Source organism: Leptonotus elevatus, chromosome 2, assembly GCF_054856555.1.
Source record: "Leptonotus elevatus isolate MCC_2025b chromosome 2, RoL_Lele_1.0, whole genome shotgun sequence".
In the NCBI taxonomy this organism is placed as follows: domain Eukaryota; kingdom Metazoa; phylum Chordata; class Actinopteri; order Syngnathiformes; family Syngnathidae; genus Leptonotus; species Leptonotus elevatus.
In genome coordinates, this window is record NC_141240.1 from 38,897,729 (window position 1) to 38,912,685 (window position 14,957).

The window sequence follows — 14,957 nt, forward strand, 5'->3', positions numbered from 1 at the left end:
ATGGCCGCCCCACTGAGATAGATAAAAACGGCTGGATTTTTCTGTTTAACTCCTATTCCACGAAAGCATATTAACCCGAATATTGTATTTAGACTAGTGGAGCTGCATACAACATATTGTTAAGAAATGTTGGCGGGTACAATTCATTTTTAAAGCGTTAAAGTAAATGTAGTGGAGTAAATGTAGCACATTACTATGTTTCCAGTCCTCATAGGTAGGCATGTTTTCTCCCTTTTTTTTTTTTTTTAAATGGTGGAAAATTATTTTTTCGAGCTCATGAGTGCCCCCGACCCCCATTTTGAGTTACACTTCCTTGCATCTTCTGTCGTTCATTGTCTCTCCGTTGTGGTTCCTCCTCTCAGGTAAATACTGGCGCTCGGTGTGTCGCCATCCGCCGCAGCTGGGCCTCTCACTGCTGGAGACCAAACGAGGTGACTCAGAAGAGGCCGAGGCCGTCAGTGCCTCCATGGCATCGCTGTCGGTGGCCAACTCATCTGCTGTGGATCACAGGTGAGCGCAACATCACTGGGAAAGATGAGGAACGTATTTTTGTTGGGGCCCGACCGATCTGAATATATCGATACCAAGATAACTGATTAAATAATGAAAAAATATATGTACGATATTCTCTCGCAATAATGCGGGTCACTTTTCACCAGGATTATTATAGTTTTGAAATTTTAATTGTAGTTAGTTTTTACTTTGTTTTGAATTGTGTTTTTTGTTTTTAAATTGAGTTAGTTTTAATAAGCTATCAGGGCGGCTCTGTTAGTTTTTATTAGTTTTAATTATTTTAAAAATGCTTAGTTTTATTTTGTATTCGTTTTCGTTTGAAAAAAAATTGTAATACTTGTGTGCAAGATTTAATAAAAAAAAAAAAAAAGTACATCACTTCTTACCTAGCGTTACATTTCAGCTGAATTGAATGAAAAAGCAGACGAGCCGAGCCATTGGAGCCAAAATTCAAACGCGCAAAATTGTTGCCTTGGAGCGACATCATCTGAACGTGCTTTTTTATTGGCTGCTGCTGGACGTCACTTGTGTGCGACACACTTTCAAACTTCAAACCTTGTTCCGGTGCGTGTTTGTGTGAGTTTTAGTTTTGTAAATGTAAAATGTAGTTTCAGTTAGTTTTTCATTTTTATTTTATTATTATTTTATTTTATTTTCGTGAACGAAAATGTTTTTTTTTTTTTTTGTTCTTTTGTTAGTTTTTGTTAACTAAAATAAACTTGCTTTTCACTGCCTCGCACTTGCGGATTTTTTAGTGCAACTTTGCATGGATTATTTTTTTATAGTAGTGTACCTATTTATTTTTTTTATATATGAAGATTTGAACATTGAGAGTGTTTAAACAAGAGAAATGTGAGAAAATGTCAATGCCTCTATGAGAAAAGTATATAAAGTGTGCGGTGAGGCTTTTTTCAGCCTTAAAACATTTATAATAAATGTAAAAAAAAATAAAAGAACTTAAGCGACTATTGTGGCTATTTTTTGGAATATAACCCCAGCGATAAACGAGGGAACACTGTAATAACTAAAATCTGCCTTTTTGGTCCCTTAGTGCTTCCTTACAACAACAAATTTATGAATTACAGGAAGAATATTTGACTGTTTTACTTAATACTTTGTTCTTTAGTATGTTTAACCTTTTAGCCTTTTTTTCATGTTTGAATCGTCGCCTTATGTTTTTTATGTGGGAGGGCCTTAATTAGTTTTCTTGTAATCTCTTTCCTCATCAGACCAGAGGAGGAACCAATGGAAGAGGAGGAACCACTGTAACACGAGGGGTGATACGCGACGGTGTCACGCTGTTAGTATTGACCTCTCCGGAGGACACCTCTTTGAGCAGCAAGGCGTCTCGACTGACCCCTTCATTTAGTCCCCCCCGACACCAAGCACCACCTTGATTGGAGGGAGGGACAGGGGGTGGGCTCAGCCTCAGAGTAGGGAGCCAATCAGGAGACAGAGGACTGGAATAGAAAAAAAAAATAACAAAAACAGTTGCTTCATGGTGCTCGTTTGGAGATTTTGCGTTGGTCTTCGCACCCCCTACGATGGCAGTGGCAACATTTGTTTATGTGTTTTGAAGCGGGGGGGGGGGGGGGGGCTGGAGAGTTCAGGATTTTGTGGAAACCAAACGACTTCCGTCTGATGCCAACACTGTATGAACGCCAGGGACCGAAATCACGGCTGGGGATTTTCTTTTTTGTCGTCGAGCTCAGCGACGGGAAAAGAATCGACAACAAGCGTTCACTGTGGACTTTTCGGTCTTACAAACACTCGTTTTCATCAGAGGTTCTAAGAGGAGTGCCTTGGTGAGGGTCCGCTGGATTTCACGATTGTTCAGGAAAAGATTGCCTTAAGATTTCCTTCTCGGAGATCAGCGCCAGAGAGGGATGACAATTAGGACAATACAGCAAACAATCTTTCAGCATGTTTACTTGGAACGTGGCCATGAGCCTCTTGAAGAGTTATTTTACTTTTTGGATGGATCTATTTTTGTGCGGAAAAGGACATTCTCTGTAAAAGGTAGTTGCCAGCTTCAGCGGAAAGGCACATCATTAGATGAACTGCTTTTACTCTTATGTAGCTTCCCTTTAAATAAAAGATGGCTTAGTAGAACAAGCATGAGAGCAGAGGGCGGACAACCCCCCCCCCCCCCCCCCCGTTTGGAATGTTAAGCAAAGAAAGCCAAAGCATGACTCGGCATCTAACAGACAATTTTACAACACGTTAAGAAAATACTTTTTTAATTTGATGGTTGCGATCCTGCTGGCAACTACCTTGTCTTGTATATAAAATTGCGTATATTTTGCAGGGCGCGGCGGCGGCGGCCTCTTCATATCGACATGTTTGAGTTTTACACGCCCATCTCTTCATTTTATTTCTTACATTTCTTCACTCCTATTTTCTTTTTTTAAATCCGTTTTCTGGATAGTTTATAGGGCTGCCATTCTCAAAACTCGTCTCTCGGAATTTGTTGTTTTTTTGTATTTATCAAAAGCAAGGATGGACTTTCTTTCTTTGTACGGCTCTTCAAGCCACTGCGTTTTTCATCGATTGTGTATTTATAACGTACTGTTTATAGAAGATTTGTATATGGAAAATTTCTAAATGTACTCTAATGACAGCTATGATATTGTGAACGTAACACGGTACGGTGTTACTCCATGGACGTAGAAAAAGAAAAGGAAAGAAGAAGCAGCAGCGTATTGAGCTACTCATCGACTGCACTGTTCCGATGTAAAGTCATCACACGGCACTGCTTTGGACTTTCCTTCATCCAGTCAATCACTTTGTTGCCTAAGTGGTGGTCTTTATTGTCGTGCACGTATATGACATGCACTTACCTTTGGTGACATGCCTGTGATCTCGCCGCGAGCAGGTCCAGAGGCCATTTTATGTAGCGAGCTCTTTGGGTTTTTTTTTTGGTTTTTTTAAGAAATGACCCGACCTTCCCGTGGTTTTGTGTTATTTTGGGTTGACATCAAAGTGCGATAATCAATTGCAAGACAATTTTTGTCACAAGAGGAAGGCCTCTTTTTTTTTTCTTTTTTTTTTTTTGACAGTGGTGCAACTTACTTACACTACACCGTGAGTAGTTTAAATATTTCTATCTGGTGCCATAAGTCATCAGTGTATTGTTCTATTTTGTCCCACCATTGTCTTCATCTGTTGAAAGTGCTAATGCCTGTTGACGACCATCACACTTATTGAAACGTGTAAAATGTGAGTTTCTAACAAAAACATTCCATTTGGTTCATTTTTTCATTATTATTTTTTGATTACATGAATCACAAGTTATGTTGTTTTTGTATACATTTAATACCGCTTTTTTTTTTTCCCCCCACCCCCAGCTCGCACCAACTTTAACTCTTTGCATGGTTTGTGAGTCAGCATGCCTGCTTGTCTATGTAACAAAAAAACGTATTTGCACAATAGAGGAAGAACAAAACAAAAACCTCTGGCGGCGTTCCGAGAGCCGGGGACAGTCTTCTTCCTATCCGGTGTGCAAACATTTGAAAAGACTTTGTCCCAAAGTGACTCCGCAATGGTTCTTCTTGTTTCTGACTAGTGATTTCAGCACTTAAAATGGATATAGATGGACTGTGTTTGCTCTGCCAAACCTATGCTACGTTCATGAAAGACTCTCCCAAAGAATGTTCCTCTTTCAAAGATGTTTAAACAGGCACTGTTGACGCTGAAGTAATGCTGCGCTTTTGATTGGGAAATGGTTTGGAGGAGGACATTTGATTGTCACACCCACCTCGGCCAGTCCTACAAATAACCACTGTGGCTCAAGAGCAATTCTTGGTTTACATGTAAATGGGAAAGAAGTTATTTTTTGTTTGCTGTCTATGTCTCTAACGATGAAAAATGTTATTTCTTGGGGACCTACGCTTTGGACGTTTCATCTCTGACATCTATAAAATATATTTCTGAAAAATATCAGTATCTTTGGTTGTTTGTGTAAAGTGATCCAATGTCCGCACAAGTGTTTTGTAGTTAAAAAGAAACGCTTTTAATTGTCGCTCAGAAACATCAATAACGGTAATACCAGATGATGTCAAACATTGGAAAGAAAATATTAAAGATGTAGTTTAAATAACAAAATGTACAGACTGAAATTGTAAAAACGTAAATACATTTAAAATATAATAAACTAAAATAAAAATAGATTGAATAAATGATAAATACACAAAATTGAACAAAAAACACAAACTCAATTTGCGCTCATTGATGTCAAAACAACCCCTGATCTTTAGCTTGCCATTGACGACTTTCACCAAAGAACAAACTCATAATATATATATATATTTTTTAAATATATTTATATATATATATATATATATATTTTATATATATATATATAAATATAAATATATATTTTTTAAATATATATATATATATTTTATATATATATATAAAAATATATTTATATATTTTTTAAATATATATATAAATATATATATATATTTATATATAATTTTTTTAAATATGTATATATATATTATAATTATATTTGTTCTTTGGTGAAAGTCGTCAACGGCAAGCTAAAGATCGGGGGTTGTTTTGACGTCCATGAGAGCAAATTGATTTTGTGTTTTTTTTCTGCCTGTGTTTGGAATGTGACTTCAGATTAGCTGTCTGGAGCAACCTTGGAAAATCTTGTAAAGTCCATGTTTGCTCAGTCCAACTTAACATCAATAATCATTCAATAACTGTGTGGCTTACATTATTTTAAACGTACTCTTATGTAGCCATCATCCGTATATGAATAACAGCAGCGGATTCCTGGCACATGATAGAGATGATGTGACACGTGAGGGGCATAAAAGCTCAGCTGACCATCCTAAGTGGAAAATCAAATTATGAGATTCTGTAACACAAGAGTGTCAAGACGCAAGAACTATCAGGTGACCAACAATTGCATCTGGTCAAGAATGCTTCTGTTTGATTTCTAATTAAAATTTGAAGGACTGGTTTGACCTTTTATAGCACGTTTTCTTACCATATAACTCAAAGATGCGCTGTTGCACCCTATACAGCGGAAGGTGGAAATAGTCACTGTGTGTGTCAGAAACGTTTCAGGATTGTCACTTAAGATATATATATTTTTTAAACTACACTTTGTCCTCTTCCCTTTCATGGCCATCTTGATATCATCTACATCTTCAAAACATTGATGACCAATTGAGTTAGGGAAAGAGGTGTCCTCCAAGATGAAGATGTATCTTGGTAAGGAAGTGTCAGATGCTCAGGGCATTGTGAACAACTCATGCTTCATCTCACGCTCCGAACAGGAACAAATGGGGCAATTGTGAATGTGCTGATTGCTCGTCTGGCCCGGTACATTTAAGAGGGAAAAGTCAAGTTTGTATTAGAAATCTATCTTTGCGACATCAGTCTTGGAACTTATCTGCGTGTTTTGTTAGAGGCTAATATTAAAAAGAAAACAAAAGAAAAAGTAAATACTTTTGCCATCCGTGTGAATTGCACATATGTTGGAGTGTAGGGAGTTTTTTTTTTTTTTTTTTACATTTCAACACCACCTTGAAGTAATTGCCAAAGTCATTTATTTGCAAAAAATATTATTTTTTGCCCCCCCCCCCCCCAAAAAAAAATCATCACCTCGTGATGCAAATGGTTCATTTTTGTGTGCGTGTGTTTCCTGTTGGAAAAAAAATGACTTTGGCGAATATTTTAAGAAGGCGTCGATTTTAAGAAGCGAATTTGGGCGTTGAAAGTTTGCGTTGACGCCCTGTAGCAGAAGATTTGGCGTCCAATGAGGGCAGGCCACTTCCTTCCAGTATGCGTTCACCCATGCGAGATCTCCCCTCTCTCTGCCGTCGACCCTCGGTGCTGCAGCACTGCAATGCAACATTAGCAGAAGCTTCCATTAGCTCGACTTTTTCGGCGGGGAGACCCGCTGTAACTTTCTCCTTGTTTTCCCCACCACTTTCTGCAACATGCCGAACATCGTCCTTTTCAGCGGAAGCTCTCACCATGACCTGTCCCAGAAAGTGGCGGATCGGCTGGGACTGGATTTGGGCAAAGTGATAACCAAGAAGTTCAGCAACCAGGAGACATGGCGAGTATTTTCAGGCTCTCTGACAATTTGGAGTGGATGGATGGATGGCCACGATTTTCCTGCTCGGAACGTTAGCTCGAAGCTAACAATAGTTTACGATGGTGTTCACACGTGACCAGCTAGCCTCATGTAAACACACCAGTTTAGCAAGCTAATGTTGGTGTATCCATTATCGGACACGGCATTTTCCTTTTCGTTCGCTAATGTGAATTAGTCCAGCGGCATTATTTTTAAATCCCACTTGTATCATACTCGCTAAATAAACTCCCGTCCTTGTGAATTACAACGTAATAGCGCGTGCGTGCTTGCTAACCATGCTAGCTAGCTCGTTCCCGTTCCAATATGGAGGCACAGCAGTTGGGCCAAAATGTTCGCAAAGTTAAATTGACCGTCGACACGATATTGCGGAATGACCGAATGGTCGTACTAAAGATTATTTAATTGTTTTTGATACAAAGGTGTGTTTGCCCACGGCGAGTCTGAACTCTGAACTACGAACACATTGTTGTGACGGGATGGAACATATTCTTCGCGCGCCATTTAATAGCTAGCTAGTCCTTTGCTACAATTATCATAATAAGTAGCGACTTAATTGCATTAAATATTGTCATTTGAGCTCTACATTGGCTAACAATGACGACAACAACAACCGTTAATTGCATCAGCAACAGCAAGCTCACATATACAATTTTATTGGTGAGAGACTGGAGTCTAATTAGCTCCTATTTAAAGTTCAAGTACAAAAGTAAGATTTCGTTTTTACCGTCAATTATTTACAATACCTGTCACAGATCAGCACACCAAACAGTTTCCCTCATTTATCAATTTGCATAGACTTGCAAATGACAACAACTGAGCGAAACTCTTGAAAATGCTCCGATTTTTAATTGTAAGTGAATTTCAATTAATTGCACAGCCCTAGTCTTAAGAAACAAATTATGTGTACTTTGTAACGTCCCACCTTATTAAAACCACCCAAAAACAAAGGGGTTACGCTAAAGAACTGGTGATTATCTTGTGTTTCTGTGGTTTTCAGTTTGGGAACTGTGCTGTTTGGGTGACGCGCATTTAAAACAATGATTTTTCTCACACCCTCAAACTGAAAGGAGGTGAGAAGTTTACACTTCTCTTCGCAGCTCCCACACAAGCTTTTGCCAGCTGATCGTTGCCGGTCAAGGTCTGCACTGCAGTAACACGTGGCTTGGTTTAACAACACGATTCGACTTTTGTTGCAGTTTCCCAGTCGCAGAGACATTTAATTGGACCATGTTCACCCCTTGCGATCTTCCGCTCGAGCGAAACGAACATCTTGAGGATAGATTCGGTGGAAACGGTTCAATTTCAGTGTGTGAGCGTGAAAGTAATCAGGGGTCAATGATCACATGGCTGAGGCCAAGTTGGCCCGAGTCCCGAGCGCCATGTCCTAAACAGGAATGTTTCACACACATGCTGTCCCTTCTGCCTTCACTGTACTGCATTGCTGTGTGTGCCGCAGACTTGTTCGACAGGTATCCGTCCAGCAGGTTATGTCTCGCTCTATGCGGAGTCGGCAAGTGTCTGTGGACATAATGCAAATGATGAACAATTGTGGAGTTTAATTTGAATGCAGTGGAAACTCGAAGGAAAAATGGAATCCCTTCCAAGATGCTGGGTTTTGATTTGGCGAAACTTTTTTCTTTTGGATTGTGCAATTAATCAAAATTCAATTACTATTTCAATTACTCTCCACAATTACAAAATCAGCATAATCGTAAAAAAAAAGATTAATACAATTTTTTTAGTTGTTTAGATTTATACATTTGAACATTTTTTACATTTTAAAATAACCAATTGCATACATTTTGTTTCATCCATTTAAACATATTTTTGTTTTGTACAAAAAATAAATTATTGTCTTAATCATATATACGTTGTATATATAATAGAAATTGAAATAATCCACTCCAGGGTGACAGACTAGTCCGTCTTTATCATCAAACTGTGCAGTTATTAGGGATAGACCTGGGCCGATTATTGGTGCCAATATTTGTTATTTTGACAAATATCTGTATCGGCCTGTTTTTTTTTTTATTAAATTTTTTATAAATCTGATGGCTGATAAAAAATGAATCTAAAACGATTTTGATCTCAGGGAACTATTTATTTCATTTTTTTGTTAGCTTTATAAGAGATGCTGCTGACACTGGGAATCTTATGAACCATTAAAACTAGAAGTGTGAAAAAAGAAATGTGAAAGTTTTCTCGATTTTTCTATTTACTATAGAGAGCTATGGTATTTATTGTTCCATTTAACTTTTTAAGACATACTGATAACCCTGGGAGCTCCTGAACATTTTGTTAGAAATGTAAAAGGATGTCTATTGTTTAACATGAAAAAAAAGTCAGAAAAATTGTTCAATAAACATGCTACAACAAAGTCAAGATTAGCATTTGTATTAAAATAAATGCCGTCAATATTTCCCCCACTTTTTTTTACAAAAAATTAATATTGGCTCCAAATATCGGTTATCAGCTTCCTTGGCTACTAATAATTGGTATCTGTATCGGCTCTGGGGAAAAAAAAACTATCGGTCTATCTCTAGCAATTATTCAATTTTCCTGTGAAATAATCGATTTGAAAAATGTTTGATAGTGACAGACATGTAATGAACACATTCATACGCTAGCGTGGGTAGCCCACAAGAGACGCCCGGTCACTCAACACGCTGACGGGTTAACAGTTAGCCATCTTAACAGCCAGTCGCTACTCTGCGCTAACAGCTAACTGCACTTTAATTCGCTGACGCACACGTCACTCACCACCAGGCGAGGCCCCGCCTTTTAAAGCCAATCAAAGTCACAGGTACTGCAATGTAGAACCATAGGATGGTGACCCCCAAGTGGTCAAAAAAAGACTTGCACCTCACATGCTCTCTATTGTAATATGTATTGTTGTTTAATAATGCAAACATTTTATCCTTTTATCTTTTAAAATATTCAGAGGATGAAGTCATCAAAGCTAGTTCAAGAATGATGTTTCCCCATATTTTGGATCAAATTTCTAAACCATTCAGCCTAAAAGTTGCAATGTGCATAATTTGTATCAACAGTGTGGAGATTGGGGAGAGCGTACGCGGCGAGGACGTGTACATCGTGCAGAGCGGGTGTGGCGAGATTAACGACAATCTCATGGAGCTGCTGATTATGATTAACGCCTGCAAAATTGCCTCGTCATCTCGCGTCACTGCCGTCATCCCCTGCTTCCCTTACGCCCGGCAGGACAAGAAGGACAAGGTAGGCGGAGCTTTTAATTGGGATTGGCATTTTAATCACTAATTGACTAGGTCATTGCGAATCAATGCAAACAATTTCACATTTTGGTCTAATAATGCAATTCACTGCATGTTACTGGTATTGATGATTGAATGAAGGAATAATCTAGTAATAATAAAAAAAAACAAGTTAAAGCGGAATTGAAGTAAAAATATATATTTACAGTAATATGTTATATGTGCAGAGGCGGCCATTTTGCCACTTGCTGTTGACTGAGAATGACATCACAGTCGCTCAGGTAATGACCAATCATGGCTCAGCTCGCGACTGTCACATGACCAAACTCAGAAAACGGGTGAGCTGCGATTGGTCGTTAACTGGGTAACTGTGATGTCATTTTCAGTTCACAGCAAGTAGCAAAATGGCCGCCCTCTGTGATGGATAAAAACTGGTGAATTTTGCTGCTCCGTAATTCATAATACACAAATGTAATTTAAATAGAATTAGGGCTGTGCAATTAATCAAAATTAAATTACAATTTCAATTGTTACACTCCACAATTACAAAATCAGCATAATCGTAAAAAAAGGATTATGAATAAAAAATGTGTTGGTTGTTTGATTCAATTCATACATTTGCACCTTTAAATAACTAATTGAATACAGTTTGTTTCATCCAAAAGGAACATGCACAATTATAGTGTTTCAAATAATTTTATTTGTCTTAATAATTTTTACGCTTAAACAAAAAATAAATGATTGTCCTAATCGTGATTTTAATCATTAACAAAATAATCGTGATTAATATTTTCTTTAGAATCGAGCAGCCCTAAATACATGGCAATTTTTTTCAGATGGCAAAGGTTGCAATAATAAATCTGATTGTTTTTTTAATAGATCCATTTATTAGTTGTTTGTTTAAAAAAAAAAAATACATGGGAAGATGACCTTTGAAAAATAATTCGACTATTTTTCAAAATCCTTCAGCCCTTCAGAGTGAGTGAGTCTTCATGAGTTGACGGCTCAGCATCACCAGCACCCGTTTTAGTGCTTTGCAAACAAAACCCACACTTCCAGTTTAGAGAGAGATAAAAATGAAATCCGCAGCATACGTGTATGCTAAAGTAAGAATGTCTGAATAATCGTCCGCACTATGATGCATCCTCCGGCAGGAAAAGCGTCCCGTGAATGTTGTCTTGAATGTGTGTATTTCCCCCTCCCTCGCTTGACTCGACTTGTGAACGCGACATGCTTATCCCAGAGCCGAGCGCCCATATCAGCCAAGCTGGTGGCAAACATGCTGTCGGTGGCCGGCGCCGACCACATCATCACCATGGACCTCCACGCCTCACAAATCCAGGTGAGTGCAGGAGCTCGACGTCCACGTGTTTACTCGCGGGTCGTGTTCTCCCCCCCAAAAAATATCTATACAATTGTGTAGTTTGGCAAATAATGAACAATTGTTGACAAAATAACTCACAGTTGAAGTTTACTGTCAAACTGAACAAAAAATAAATACACATTGTGTATGTCAAACATCCACAGCGTATCTTTCAGTCCACTAGCCGAATGCTAACGCTAAATATCATCTACGTTGTTGGTGTTTCAGTGAAAATGGCTGGAGTTAAGTGCAGTTGATGAATTTTTTATTTTAAAAAGACAAGTCCCTAAATGACGTCTGTCTTTGTCCCTAAAGGGCTTTTTCGACATCGCTGTGGACAATCTGTATGCAGAGCCGGCTGTTCTGCAGTGGATACGGGAAAATATCCCAGAATGGAAAAACTGCATCATTGTTTCTCCTGACGCTGGTGGTGCAAAGCGGTAAGATGCTCAACGGTGCCAAGTTAATGGACCACATTTTTACATGAGAAAAATCTCATGCCACAGCATCAAAGTGCGGAATTCTGGAAAACAATGATTTGATTGCAATTCATTCAGCGTGACCTCCATCGCGGACCGGCTCAACGTGGACTTCGCCCTCATCCACAAAGAGAGGAAGAAGGCCAACGAAGTGGACCGCATGGTGCTGGTGGGCGACGTCAAGGACCGCGTGGCCATCCTGGTGGACGACATGGCCGACACCTGCGGTACCATCTGCCATGCCGCCGACAAGTCGGTATCACAGCGGCGCGTCTTGTTTTTTGAGTGTCCGTTTCCTGACATTGGCGTCGTCGCGCTTCAGGTTGATCGACGCGGGCGCCGTGAAAGTCTACGCCATCCTCACGCATGGCATTTTCTCGGGCCCCGCCATCTCGCGTATCAACAACGCTCCGTTTGAGGCGGTGGTGGTGACCAACACGATCCCGCAGGAGGAGAAGATGAAGGCGTGTCCAAAAATACAGGTGACTATCGACACACACTAATGAACGTTTTTGGCCAAAACCGAAAATGAGAAACGCTTGGCCGAAAACCGGAACGCAAAAAAAAAACCTTTTTTTTTGCTATCATTGCATTTATTATAATTGATTAAAATTATAACATTATTGTAAATGTTACATTAACTAATTCACTGCCATTGACGGCTATAGACGTCAAAAATTCATTTGAACTATTTCTATTAGTTTCACATTTTTTTCCACTTTTGTTAACTAGAGTATGAAAACCTAGGAACAAAATGTGTTGTACGTTTAGAACACATGTAAAATGTGTGATTAATTGTGAGTTAACTATTGAACTCATGCAATTAATTACAATAAAAAATGTAATCATCTGATGCCCCTAATTTTAAAATATTTTCTTTTTTGTTTGATTACTTAATTATTTAAACTCAAGATTAATCACAAATTTTATATCTATTCTATATGTACAATATATATATATATATTTTTAGGTTTTCATACTCTTTTTCCGTTCCGTCTTCAATTCCGCTTATCCGGGGTCGGGTCGCGGGGGCAGCAGCTTTAGCAGGGAAGCCCAGACTTCCTTCTCCCCAGCCGCTTCAGCCAGCTCCTCCGATGGGATCCCAAGGCGTTCCCAAGCCAGCCGTGAGACGTAGTCTCTCCAGCGTGTCTTGGGTCGTCCCCGGGGCCTCCTGCCGGTAGGACATGCCCGGAACACCTCCCCAGGGAGGCGCCCAGGAGGCATCCGTACCAGATGCCCCAGCCACCTCAACTGGTTCCTCTCAACGTGGAGGAGTAGCGTCTCGACGCTGAGTCCCTCCCGAATGACCGAGCTTCTCACCCTATCTCTAAGGGAGGAAACTCATTTCGGCCGCTTGTATCCGGGATCTTGTTCTTTCGGTCACGACCCACAGCTCGTGACCATAGGTGAGGACAGGAACGTAGATCGACCGGTAAATCGAGAGCTTTGCCTTTCGGCTCAGCTCCTTCTTCACCACAACGGACCGGTGCAGCGTCTGCAGTGATGCGGACGCTGTATCGGTCGATCTCCCGCTCTAACCTACCCTCACTCGTGAACAAGACCCCAAGATACGAATTGTTTTTTACAGTACAACTTTTTAATTTTGATAAAATTTTATGAATTATTATGACATTTCTGTATCAATGACTAAAAGATGCAGCCATATTAATTTTTATTTAACCCTTTTTCCATTTTTATGTTAACAAGAGTATGAAACTTAGAAAAAATATTTTATTGTACATTTACAACAGATAGTTAACGATTGAAATCATGCGATTAATTACGATTAAAAATGTTATTCGTCTGACACCCCTAGTGATTAGTATTGCGTTGTGGAATGTGAATGAAACCGCAAAACCCACCCGTTTGATTCATCTCAACGGGCGGCCATTTTGCCTGCTTGCTGTCAACTGACAATGGCATCACAGTTTCTCAGGTAACGACCAATCACGGCTCACCGGTTTCCTGCGTTTGGTCATGTGACATTTGCGAGCTGAGCCGTGAATGGTCGTTACCTCCGTTTGTGTATTTTATTGCGTGCATACTTGTGAACTTATGCCTCCAACAAATTCTTCATGACTAATGTTTGTGTTGTTAAAGTTGTTTACGCTACACATATATCACCAGCTATGATCCAAATACTTTCATATGATTTTAATTGCATCTCAGAGGATTACTCTTCAAAATAAATGGCTTGCATATAATTTGATTTTGTATAAATCTACTGGACGTGCAGGTATGTTGATGTAAAAACACGACTAAATGACAAGCAATGATGAAACCGTTGTTGTCATGACATTCCCATTTTTAGTTTTCAAGTATCGTCCGTGTTGACAATGCGTCCGTCCTATCTTTTAGGTCATCGACATTTCCATGATCCTGGCAGAGGCCATCAGGAGAACCCACAACGGCGAATCCGTGTCCTACCTCTTCAGTCACGTCCCCTTGTAAAGGCGCGTGGGGCATGGGGTCCCTTTTGCCGCTCTGTCCTCTCCATCGGAACCGTCGGCCGCACCTCTTACCAAAAGGCTCCTCCTACATGTCAGGTGGTTTGGATGAAAAAGGTCTCGCCTGCATCCAATTTGAATGTTTTCATGCAGGAGATGGAAAGAGAGACCCCAGCCCCACTCTTGCTCTGATTCATGTCCTGTACTTAACTTTGAATGAAGCGTTTCCTCTTCCACTCCTTTTATCCAAAATAAATTGAACAGAAAAAAATATGGTAACATGCACCTTTACTAGTATTCACATCAGCTGTTGCTGAAAACCACAGTTAGTCTGACTTTGACTGAAACAACCCACAAAGTATATTGAAATGCTAAAAAAAAAAAAAAAAAAAAAGGTCAAGGAATCTACAGGATCGACCTAAAATCCACCCAGAGATAGCTTGAAACACAATTCAAGCCATGACAGAGAGTTTTTTTTGCGTTATTTTTAACAGCTATGGGTCTTCTTTTTTTTTTTCCTTTTTCTTTTTTGTACCGTCTGTCAAGCAGCATCTTTTGACAATAAAACTTTGACAATAGCTTTCCAAACATGTTCTTGTCCACCTTTTTATTACTGTGCTCAGATCTGTTTCTTCATCTTCATTCATACACTACATAAGGGATGGGAAGTCTCATTTGATGACAACTGTCAGTCTACTCAAATCTGTGAGGAATCCACTGAGACAGACCCTGCAGCTGACAAACATTAATTTCGCTGAGAAGTTATTTTGTCAGCAAAGAGCCCAAGTTTTTTTTCTTTCCATG

At 39.5% G+C, this 14,957-nt stretch overlaps 2 protein-coding genes across 4 annotated transcripts in view; both read left to right on the forward strand.

The window, feature by feature from the left end:
• Positions 1 to 3,752, forward strand: part of LOC147179957 (histone deacetylase 4-like) — a 62,288-nt gene extending 58,536 nt beyond the window's left edge. For all 3 annotated transcript variants that reach the window (XM_086068986.1, XM_086068987.1, XM_086068985.1), the window contains 2 exons: positions 363 to 510; positions 1,743 to 3,752. In XM_086068986.1, the coding sequence (XP_085925112.1) occupies positions 363 to 510; positions 1,743 to 1,782 (188 nt within the window). In that variant the 3' untranslated portion in view covers positions 1,783 to 3,752. The remainder of the gene's footprint in view (positions 1 to 362; positions 511 to 1,742) is intronic.
• Positions 3,753 to 6,282: 2,530 nt separating this feature from the next.
• On the forward strand, positions 6,283 to 14,743 carry LOC147179958 (ribose-phosphate pyrophosphokinase 2). The gene is made up of 7 exons (XM_086069349.1): positions 6,283 to 6,595; positions 9,685 to 9,868; positions 11,108 to 11,206; positions 11,543 to 11,667; positions 11,785 to 11,958; positions 12,029 to 12,188; positions 14,065 to 14,743. Exons 1-7 carry the CDS (start codon positions 6,474 to 6,476, stop codon positions 14,155 to 14,157), a joined length of 957 nt encoding a protein of 318 aa, XP_085925475.1. The 5' UTR covers positions 6,283 to 6,473; the 3' UTR covers positions 14,158 to 14,743.
• Positions 14,744 to 14,957: the final 214 nt, after the last annotated feature.